A 12,091-nucleotide genomic window follows, 5' to 3' on the forward strand; every position below is an offset into this window, starting at 1 on the left:
TACATAGTATTATTATTTTATGAATGTACCATTTTGAAGATTTGGAAAAGAAGAAAAGAAGAAAAACATTAGTTACATTTTTAAGGAATGCTGTAGTTTATCCACGAAAATGAGTGTCCACTGTGACACACTTTGCTGTCCTGGCAATCATAATGGGTAGGTGCCAAAACTCTCCTTACAAACAAATACCCTGTCTACATAAATATCTTTTGATGGATGGATAACATTTTCAGCTGTTCAGATGAGAACATGTAAATATTTAAAAATGAATTTTTAAATAGAGGATTGTTGGAGAGATCTTCAGGAATAATATGAATCATGTAAAGGGGATAGATACCCCTCACCTGAATCATAATATTTATTGATCAACCTGGAAGCTCAGCAGCAGTGAGTTATATCTGGCCTAAGAAGGAGTCACACGGTCATGTGATGCTCCTATCCACTCATATAGTGCCTTCTGCGGCCAGGTACGTCACACTACTGCTGAGCCTCCTGTCCTGTCATAATTAATAGTTCTATTCAACTTACGTTATCCATCCCTTTTAACGCACTAATGGAGGAGTTATGATGCAAACGTATTCAGGGAGCACTTCAAAGGGTCATATATGTTTCTCTTTCCATTTTTAAGTGTACCTTTAAATCAGGCCTGTCCAACCTGCGGCCCTACAGGTGTTGTGAAACTACAAGCCCCAGCATGCTTTGCTGGTAGACAACCAGTTGATAGCTGGAAGGGCATTCTGGGACTTGTAGTTTCACAACATCTGGAGGGCCGCAGGTTGGACAGACCTACTGCTTTAAGTGAAAAAAAAAAAGAAATGAGGGGAATCTGGTCTTAAAGCGGAAATGCACTGCTGCTTACTAAGCTTTTTAAGGACCTAAAAGTCTAGGTTTATAGGCTCATGTTGTACAAAATTGTTTTATAACAAGTTAACCCGTGCATGATACTCATGCATTCTAGTCAAATCAAGCTACTTAAGGTGTTAAAAAGGTTCTTGTCATCTTCATCGCCACACACACACGCCGCTAGGCTTTTATATATTAGATAATGCTAAGAATTTAGTAGGTCAGTGTAGTATATAACTCCGCCCAGCAGGTGGCGCTGCAGCTTGAGCACTCTGTCACCCGGTAGTTTTTTCCACACACACACACACTAACACAGCATGTGTGTTCATGAGGTAAAATTACCTCACGAAAATGAGTTTGAGCCCTCAACTCGTAAATTTAACCTTTACTAGGGGAAGGGGGGATGATGGAAGTTAACTGACTTCACTATTATAATTTTTTTGTCAAATAATGTCAGTATACCAAATTTCAGGTCAATTGGATGAGCCCTTTCTGAGAAAATAGTTTTTTACACACACACACACACACACACTAACGCACGCCGCTAGGCTTTTATATATTAGAAGACAAGTTAACCCGTGCATGATACTCATGCATTCTAGTGAAATCAAGCTACTTAAGGTCTTAAAAAGGTTCTTGTCATGCATTTGGACCTAGCCCAGGCCTCCTCAGGGGAAGAGCGTTAGTTCCCGACGCAAGCGCCCTTTTTAATGTGTGTTCATGAGGTAAAATTACCTCACGAAAATGAGTTTGAGCCCTCAACTCGTAAATTTAGCCTTTACTACCCCTCCCACGGGGGGAAGGGGGGATGATGGAAGTTAACTGACTTGACTATTCTAATTTTTTTGTCAAATAATGTCAGTATACCAAATTTCAGGTCAATTGGATGAGCCCTTTCTGAGAAAATAGTTTTTTCCACACACACACACACACACACTAACGCACGCCTCTACACATGTGTGTTCATGAGGTAAAATTACCTCACGAAAATGAGTTTGAGCCCTACTAAATTTCAGCCCTTTTTGAATTTTTTTTCCCACACACACTAAGAATTTAGTAGGTCAGTGTATAACTCTGCCCAGCAGGTGGCGCTGCAGCTTGAGCACTCTGTCATCCGGCAGTTTTTTCCACACACACACACAACTATTAGATAGTTTCCAGTCCCTTAGTTTGTAATTTTATATTTGTTCAACATTATGAATGTGTGGGAGAGAAGACCTAATAATAGTCGTTTGTTTCCCTATAGTAACTTGTCAAGACAACATGGCCGAGACAGTACAAGAAAAGGATACAGAGTTTGAGGATTCTGCAGACGAGGACAATGGGCTAAGTAAGAACTTCATTAAACATTTCAAATTTTATTTCATGTCTTCCTGTATATAAGTGTAAGCGCTACAAAATACCTTTCATAGCTTATTTTTTTAGCTCTACTTTAAACAAATATAATTATAATCTCAACTGCTTCTTCCTTTGGAAACTTTTGTCATACTGGGGAATGATTTAGCACCACTTATTTTCAAAACATGATTACTCTTATTGTTTTAGCACTTTTTGTAGCGCACTTAGAAGTTAATCCTTTGATACCAACTGTTCTTCATATTACTGTTCTTCATGTTACTAAGACATATGCTTTGTTAATGGTTGATTTGATTTGTTCCTGCACAATTCAGTGTGTTTGAATCCACTATAGATCTTCAGATGCAATTTTTGTCCTCTGAACTGTCAGATGAAAGACACAGGGACCATTGTGATTTCCTTCTGGATGCTCTTGATGAACAACTTGACCAGCTCCAGGTACGAATGGCACAAACAAGAGTCAGTTTTCAAAGTTCTAGTCCTCAAAACATTTTGAGAATCTGATATATTAATTCTCTATTTGTTCACACCTGTATGGAGGTAGTTCACAATTCACCATTTGGAGACAGGGATTAAAATCCTAATCATTTACAGAACTCGAGGGGTAGGGGGCTGGGCTTATTGTGACTGTTATTGAATATGTTGGGATTAATCCCACCCCGTACTAGGTGTTGTAAATTGCTTTGATTTCAATCAGTGTATCAGGGTTAGTTTTCTTATGTGTGGCTACACATACAATTGGACCCAGACTTTGACTATCCTATTATTCTATTATTAGGTTTATTAGGATTTTTTACTGCTAGACTGAACTTTCTTCCACTGCCCAATCCCTCCATGGAATGTTATCTTTTTCTCCTTTTGAACCTTTCAGCCCAGTGCTGCACACAGGAAGTGGAGCTGTCCCAGTGACACCACATCCTGTGTCACTTACGAGGTACTTGGGCTGAAGGCCAGTGCTGTTTTTTCCTTTGCCCCTGAGAGGCTCCATTTCCACGTGGGTGCAGGTAGCAGTATGTGGCACATGGACTCCTGCGGCACGCTAAGTGCTAGCTCCATATAGTTACAAGTCTGTCCAGAGATTTGTTGTGGTTACTTCCAGTATGCGGTGAGATTACAGTGGACGGGACTCTCTGCTCCTCCCACGTCAATATGTTTTAGAGGTGTGGCTTGTAACCTTACACCTCCTGTGGCATCGTAGTCTCCTTCTTGTCTGGTAACCACATGCAAAGCAGTGCTATTTACATTCTACGCAGCTTTGTGATTACTGCTGGCATTAACACCTTATCTTAGCTCTACCAGTTTACAAACTAATTTATTTTGTTTCATTTATTCTTTATAACTGTTTTTATTAACAAGTCAGGTACAGCAATGTTGAAAAATAAAGCAAAACAACTAAGCCAATAAAGACGTACAATGACAAGGTTTAAGGTTCAGAGCAGCAGCGTTACCTCACATGATACATCAGACGTGTTCAAGTTTTCAATTTTAAAATTCCCCTTTAAACATCAGCTCTAGAAAACTTAACAACCTAAAACATAAGGTCTACTCGACTCTCCTCTGAGCTTGAGACCAATTACCCCACCAAATGTGAGCAGTGAGAAAGGTCCCAGTGGTCTATCGGATGCCACCCAACCTTTACCCTGAGACCTCCTTGGCAGTAAAAAGAACATTCAGACCTTATGTGCTGATTAAATCAATCTGCCACTGTCCCAGCAATTGATTTCAGTATCACATTGATGTTTGCTAAGTTAAGGGCTCCACTTAGTGAATATTTTTTTTGTTAGAGCCATATATTACAGGACATCGGTTTTATCCAGGATCATTGTAAAGGAATCCAATTCACTGTTTGAATTTTCAGCACAGCAGCCAATACCCAACTGCCACAGATTGCCTCTCTGACCATGAGCTATTAGTTTTATTAGTCTTTATTGATAGGGTGCCACAAGCTTTCCGCAGCACTGTACAGAGTACAGACAGTGGACTATACAGGGTAGAACCATATAGAACAATAAACAAAAACTACCAGGACTTCAAATCTCCCAACATAGCTTACACATTGAGGATGGAGCAGAAGAATAGGTAGAGCGAGACAGAAGGGCCCTGCTCATGAGAGCTTACATCCTAAAGGCAGGGGAAACAGACAGGGGGCACAATGGGGAGTTAGAGGGGAAGAATCGCAAGAGAAGCGAGTAGGGGAAGAGAGGTGAGGATGTCAGGCATGGAGAGTTGGTTAGGTGGATGGCTGGTAGGCTATGAGGAAGAAGTGAGTTTTAAGTGCCTGTTTGAGGTGCACAAATTAGGAGACAGTCAGATGGAGCGTGGGAGACCGTTCCAGCGGAGGGGGGAGCCCGAGAGAAATTTGGATTCTGGAGTAGGATGAGGTGATCAGAGTGGAGGAGAGACGACAGTCATTGGCTGAATGCAGGGAACGTGATGGGGTGATCACCCCAACCATGGGGGACGGAAGTTTGTCATTGATTTTCCATGGGTGCAAACTAGCTAGGAGATTTGTTGTATTGTACGGGTTTGAAGGCAACCAGTACTAAATCATTCCATGAATAAACCAAAAACATCAATTTCTTAGACTGCCAAAAATAGTGCAATGAATGTGCTAAAAGGATATAACATTTGTTTCAGGAAGAACCTACAGAATCATCAGACATGCTGTGAAGCAGCAGAGAGGGCTTTGTGTTATATTTTAAATGGCATCTCTCGTAATCATGCTGAAAATGTAAGCTTCTTTTAGTGTAACCTTAGGCCTCATAGTATCTGTGTCATAAACAATTGATAGAAAGGTTTTCCCACCCTGTCTAAGATCAGAAAAGTGTTTGTTATGAAAAGGATTATGACTGACTAAAGTCATCCATAGGTAGAAATTCGGCGAGTCCCATATATCTGGATAACAGTGCAGCAGGGTATTGACATATTACTTGGTATTAATCCAATAAAGTTTGACAAGGTGCTAACAATTTTACTGACAGGTCTAACATCCTGCCTACAAATGTAGGCCCCTTTGCCTCCATAGCTGTAATCCACTAACACCCATTCTGGCTCAGGGTTATCACATATTGACAAAATAAAGGTAATACTCAGAAGGGGGTATTCAATTAGGTTTCCGATCCACGGTAACGCGCGTTACCGTGAAAAGTTCGCAGTATTGATGGTAACACGGTACTGCATGTTACGAGTCGCGGCTCCCCGACGGGCCGCCGCGGCTCGCTTCCTGCTGCCTCGAGCGTCCCAGCCGTCTCCATGACGACCGGGACCTCACTTCCGCCCTCCACAACCCGGTTTCCTGGGCAACAACCGGGACGCTCTGTCTCCCCTGCCGCAGCGCCCGGCCAGCTGTCTTATAGCTGGGCGTATGCGCGCAGAGGGATTTAAGGCTCCTATTGTATTAGGGAGGGGGCTCGCTGGCACTCTGCTCCTATTGGTTCCCCTCACTACTTAAGGCAGTGAGGACTGAGCCTCACTGCCAGTTATAGCTCCCAGTGTAGCTAGGCTCCCTGTTCCTGTTCCCTGCTCCTGTGCTGAGTCTTTAGATCTGATTACCCGTGTATGACCCCTGGGTTGTTTCTGGACCCTGTTGAATCGCCTGTGACCTCTGACCTTAGCTTGTTCTCTGGATACGTTGCCTGTTGCCAGCTCCCGACCCTTGCTTGGACATCACTCTGCTGTCTGTTGTTACCCTCTGACCTCGGCCTGACTACTGCACTCCATTTCTGCCTCCTATCTGGCCCTCGCCAGTGCTGTGGCGACATCATAAACTTGTACTACTTTGAGTTCAAGTCCTGGGGGCATCTGAGTACCTGTGAGCGCGTCCAGCTCCACGGGAAAGTCGGCTTGCTATAGGTGAAGACCTCTTCAGTCTGTTCTACAAGTTTATGGTGTTCCCTGTCAGCCATAACACTGCAATAACGCAGATTTTCTTTCGTAACCCTATGTGGTGCACGCGAAAATCCACATTATTGCGGTACCGTGGATTGCCTTCGTGGCACGTTTCCGCGGACCGCGAACCTAATTGAATACCCCCAGAGGATTCTTCCATCTGTCCCCTGTATCAAGCCCCAGTACTGTTGCAGTGTAGTGTGAGGATATTCTTCCTGATATGTAAGAGCCTAGATGCGGATATGCAGCATGTAGTACAGGGACTCTGTCCATCAGAGGGTCTGTAAAGGTTGCCAAGGATGTGGCTAAATTTAAAATTTTACATCTTTGCCATATAAATTTGGGAAAGGCATGTTCTAATCACAGTAATTTTCATTTAAATATTAGAACTGGAAGCTGTATATGGTACAGAATGCAGACATACTGTATATGACCATTTTTACCAAAGCCATCCTACCATGTGCTTCATTTCCAAGAAGCTGGTCGATGAAACCCTGTTATCCAGCAGTCTTAATCCAAAGTAAGCAGCCAAAGTAACCAGCAAAGAGGTGCTGCAGCAGTTATACACATCACCCAGAAACAAGAAGTTTCAGGTGCCAATGAAGAAGCCTAGGAGACTATTCTAGTAAAACTGGGTACTATTTGATCACAAGTGGCCAAGTAGCCCCAGTAGGAGTGGTCTGTAATGGCAGGTTATTGACAGTAAGTAAACACCCAACAATCTAAACCTCTGGCAGATTGGCAAAGTAAGACAATACTGTCACAGTGTGTTTCCCCCCCACACCTCTCCAGTACTTTCCCACAGGCCCCTTACTTTGCAGGAGCTCAGATCCTCATCTCCGCATTTCCTCATATCTAGCTTATACCTCCCAAATTGTGTTCTTGATAAATGCCTATTATGTGCTGTAGTAAATATCTCCTTCATATTTCAAAGACAATTATACCTTTTGGTGTATCAGGCCTTAACCATGTCTGAAAATAGGGACTGTCTAGGATGAGTAACTCCTGTTTTACCTCTTCTGTGACTGGAGTCAGGATATAAACTGCTGTTCCATTGGCACTTAGTCCCGTCTTACATCATTTTTTTTAACCTCAATTTTTTTTAAAACTTTTAGGGGGGAGGGTACAGACATAAGAAGGATCCTTCCTTCTTATGTCTTAGGGGGAGTTCTTAGGGGGAGTACAGGATGGGGAGCAGACATAACATCTTATATCTAACCAATAAACCTTCAAAACAATACACACTCTTCAGAACAAATTAGACAAGGAATTAGGGGTTATTGCGGAGGGGGGGTCCTCGTTAAGGGCCAATGATGGGTTCAATGATGATGCTGGGTCCGTGGGGCTAGATGGATCAGTAGGGTGGATAAGTTTGTAGCCCCCACCGTCTGTTGTAAATATATCTCATGGCATCCATTTAACAATAGGAGAGGGCGATGACATAGAGTACGTGGCATCAAGTGTCTCCATGCGAAAGCTAAAGTGGATTTTCTCAATCACCTTGTGAAGTGTAGGGGGGTGGCTGCTTCCAAAGCTGCACTTTCGCTGCCCTCGTAGCTATCAAAATGTGTCCCCAAACATATCTATAATGTTTAGGTAATTGTTCAGGGTAAAGATGTAGGAGGGCCATAAGAGGGGTTGGGGTTAACGATATGGAGGTCACCTTTCCAGCTAGTTCAAATATCTCTTGCCAGAGTGGTTGGATGACAGGACCAGAACACATGAAGTAAATCGCCTACATCTCCACACCCGCGCCAGCAATATATAGAATGGCTAGGCCAGATCTTCTGAAGACAAGCTGGGGTGAGGTAGGTGCGATATAGCAGTTTTAGCAGCATTTCTACATGATTAGTGCACTTTGATACCACAGATAAGTTGGAGTAAATGATTTCCCACTGAGACGGGGAGAGGGAAATGTTAAGATCAGCCTCCCAGCTGGTTTGGGAGACATGCCTAGAGACATCCGTCAGCCCCAGGTGATTTTGGTACCAAGATGTGATACCTCCTTTAATGTCCCCTTAGTTCGCTTGGTGTTGAAGAGAGGCGGGGGAGGAGTTATTGAGTACTTTTGGTGACGTAGGTCCCTAATCCAGTGCCGCAGTCGCAGATATTTATAGAAATCTACGCGGAATAAAGAGTAGGGACGACACAGTGAGGAGGGAAACATTGTTGGTCGGGGAGACAAAGTCTGGTGATGTGGCTATGGTTCTATTCCAAACCCTAAGTGCATCGGTAATAGAGGTCATTAGAGGGTTGGCCTCTCCAAACATAGCGAATCATCAGTGTATGCAGAGCGGACATAAACGTCTTTGGGGTTATATAGGGGATTGTCCTAAACAAGTACATTAGCTTGGGAAGAAGCATCATCTTAAAGGCTGCAACCCGGCCTAACCATGAAATTTCATATGTCATCCAAGAATTAGACAATGTGTACAGTCTTGTAATTAACGGGGGATAGCTAATTATTCCCTGAAATATTTGCTGGGACCTGAATCCCCAGGTAGGAAAGTGATTTCTCCTTCCGAGCATATTTGAATCTGGCTTTTAAACGGCTATGGGGTTCTAGAGAGATATTATGTGGAAGCGCTTCAGTTTTGGTGGTGTTCAGCCTGTAATATGACTCTTGGCTGTATTCCTTTAGAATATGGTGCAGCTTGGTCCTCACTACCCTCTATCATCTTTTATCCATAGAAACAGAGAACATAGAATTTGACGGCAGATAAGAACCACTTGGCCCATCTAGTCTACCCATTTTTTAACCTATGGTAACCTCAAACCATAGGTCCTTAGTTCTTTGTAAGGATATCCTTATGTCTATCCCAATAATGTTTAAATTGTTCTACTGTTTAAATTGCTCTACTGTATACTCTACTCTACCACCTCTGATGGGAGGCTTTTCCACTTATCTACTACCCTTTCTGTGAAGTCATTTTTCCTCAAATTTCCTCTGAACCTACTTCCCTTCAATTTCAGTGCATGTCCTCGTGTAATACTTCTCTTACTTTGAAGAATGTTTCTTGTTAAAACCCTTGATATACTTGAAAGTTTCTATCATGTCCCCCGTTCCCTTCTCTGCTCCAAACTGTACATAATAAAATCTTTTAATTTTTCCGGGTATGTTTTGTGCTGTAGGCCATGCACTATTTTAGTTGCTCTTCTTTGTACAGTCTTTAATGTATTTATATCTTTCTGGAGATATGGACTCCAGAACTGAACACAGTATTCTATATGAGACCGTACCAATGACCTATACAGTGGCATCATTACTTCTTTGTTACTGCTACTGATTCCTCTCCCTATGCAACCAAGCATCTGACTTGCCTTTCTCATTGCCTTGTTACATTACTTATCTGCCTTTAAGTCACCTGAATTAGTGACTCCTAGATTCCTTTCCTCCTCAGTAGTTTCCATTATAGTGCCATTAATACTATATTTATCCTTTGGGTTTTTGAGACCCAAGTGCATGATTTTGCATTTTTGGCATTAAGCTGTAGTTGTCACTCTCTTGACCATTCCTCTAGTCCAGGGGTGTCCAACCTTTTAGCTTCCCTGGGCCACATTGGAAGACGACGAGTTGGTTTGGGCCGCACATAAGATACACTAACAATAACGATAGCTGATCATCCAAAAAACCATAGAAAACATAGTTAACATATATATATATGAGAAAAAAGTGATATATATATATATATATATATCACTTTTTTTTCAAATCCCCCTATACTTACTTTTCAATCTCCTTGTTCAAAAAATCCTCTCTAGTTATTATACTATAATCACTTTTTGTATTGTTTAGATGCAATATCAATAAAGTGCATTTAAGCCAGGCATTGTATATCAGGGTGCCCTGACCAGGCCTGCAGTACCTGACATATACATCACTGTGACCCCAAATTGTGACCTGTTTTGCTAATGGCACCACTATGTTAGTTAAGGGATAACAACTTATAATGGGCCAAAGAGAATAATATATAATGCCCCATTAGTAATACAAGTAGAAGTATGTAGCAGGGAGATAAAGTCCATGATGCTCCAGAACCAGGTGACTTTTATTCACTTGTCAGCGTCCCTTGAAATAATAAAAAAAATCCCACTTAACTTACCTTTTAATCGGCTTGTTCTCCTGTCCTCTTCTCTTCTTTTCTCCAATTCTGTGCTGTTGATTGTTCTTCTCGTGCGGGTGACTCCTCTGTGCTGCGCTCCGCAATGGATGTTGGGCGAGATGACATCACGCCCGACTTTCACTGCGAGCACCGCACGGAGGAGGAGACAAGGGAGGGAGCCGGAGTACCAGCTGACGTGACCGCGTGACCGCAAGGTAAGTATTTTCTTTTCTTTTTTTTGCAGGATTTTTTTTTTTCCATTAACAGTGCTGCCCCCTTGCCACAACCAAAACTGCTTCTGGGCCACATTTACAGGCGTGCTGGGCCGCATGCGGCCCGCGGGCTGCGGGTTGGACAACCCTGCTCTAGTCTATCTAGATCATTGATCATTTGTTTTACCCCTCCTGGTGTGTCTACCCTGTTGCATATCTTTGTGTCATCTGCAGAAGGGCATACTTTCCCTTCAATACCGTTTGCATAGTCACCAATAAAGATATTCAAAAGCACTGGTCCAAGTACAGATCCTTGGGGTACTCCACTGGTAACCTTTACCTCCTGTGAATGCACTCCATTTACTATAACTCTCTGTTTTCTATCCTGCAACCAAGATCTTATCCATTCAACCAGCTTAGAATACAATCCCAAGCTTTTGAGTTTATTTAACAGTCTGCGATGTGGGACAGTGTCAAAAGCCTTACTAAAATATAGATAAACTACATCTACAGCCCCTTCTTGATCTATTACTTTAGTCACCCAGTCAAAAAAGTCAATGAGATTTGTTTGACACAATCTGCCCCCAGTAAACCAATGCTGTTTGGTATACTGTAGGTTACTGGAGTTTATATATTCTACAACTCTTTCTTTTAAGGGTGTTTCCAAAGATTTCCCTACTACTGATGTAATGCTCACTGGTCTGTAGTTGCTTGCCTCTTCCTTGCTTCCACTTTTGTGTAGTGGGACTACATTTGCTGTTTTCCTCTGGGAATACTCCTATAGCTAGTGACTGGTTAAATATTTCTGTGAATTTTGTTACCAGCACCCATTAAGCTCTTGTAGTATCCTTGCTTGCATCCCATCTGGCCTCATTGATTTTATCCACTTTCACTTTTTGAGGGTTCTGTTAGTACCTTCTCCTTCTTTTGCAACTTAACTGTGGCCCCTTCCCCGCTCTTTCTGTAGTTAACACTGACCAAAAATAATTATTAAGATGATTTACTATTATCTTGTCTCCCTCAACAAGAGTCTCACTCTCTGTCTTTAGTCTTATTACTTCTCCTTTTGTTTTTCTCCTTTCACTTCTATACCCCAAAAATGTTTGCCCCCTTTATCTACTGACTGAGAAATGGTGTCTTCAGCTTGTGCCTTTGTAGGTCTGACTACCTTCTGTAAACAGATATACCTCTTTGTCTTTAATATTCTGAGTCTGCTCATATTTCCTAAAGGCCATCTTTTTTGCTTTCACAATACTTGCTACTTCTTTTGCAAACCACCCTGGCTTCCTTTTCCTTGTCCTTTTCTTAACCCTTTTGATACCAGATCTGTTGCTTTTAGTATTGCACTTTTTAATTTTTCCAACCTCTCCAAATCTCCAAATATTCCCCTACCACTTTTGTATATAAGATTGCGTGGAAATGTATTTGTTCCATTTTTTGATGTTTGACAAGAAATAGATAAAGAGTGCATAAAAAAATTAAAAAAAAATTGTAAAAAAAATGTTAGAAGTCGCAACAATAGTTATTGATTTATAGCGGCAGATTCAATTAATAAAAAATAATCAGCGCCAGGTGCCTCAGGAACGGCCGCGAGAGGCCTCTGACTAATGGTAAGTAACACTGATTTTTGTTTGCACCCTATAGAGGATAAATTTTGCATTACTTGTTCCGTAATATCAGTAAAAAAGA

The 12,091-nt window shown here is 42.0% G+C and overlaps 1 protein-coding gene across 7 annotated transcripts in view; it reads left to right on the forward strand.

The window, feature by feature from the left end:
* The first annotated feature begins 2,095 nt into the window (after positions 1 to 2,095).
* The window catches only part of LOC142097042 (uncharacterized), a 60,085-nt gene continuing 50,089 nt past the window's right edge, over positions 2,096 to 12,091 (forward strand). For 4 of the 7 annotated variants that reach the window (XM_075178646.1, XM_075178665.1, XM_075178673.1 and 1 more), the window contains exons 1-2: positions 2,096 to 2,173; positions 2,534 to 2,637. In XM_075178646.1, the coding sequence (XP_075034747.1) occupies positions 2,107 to 2,173; positions 2,534 to 2,637 (171 nt within the window). In that variant the 5' untranslated portion in view covers positions 2,096 to 2,106. Of the gene's footprint in view, positions 2,174 to 2,533; positions 2,638 to 4,836; positions 4,931 to 12,091 lie in introns of all 7 variants that reach the window. The other 3 variants (XM_075178652.1, XM_075178676.1, XM_075178659.1) reach the window with 2 other exon arrangements.

This window comes from Mixophyes fleayi, chromosome 1 (genome assembly GCF_038048845.1).
Source record: "Mixophyes fleayi isolate aMixFle1 chromosome 1, aMixFle1.hap1, whole genome shotgun sequence".
NCBI classification, from domain to species: Eukaryota; Metazoa; Chordata; class Amphibia; order Anura; family Limnodynastidae; genus Mixophyes; species Mixophyes fleayi.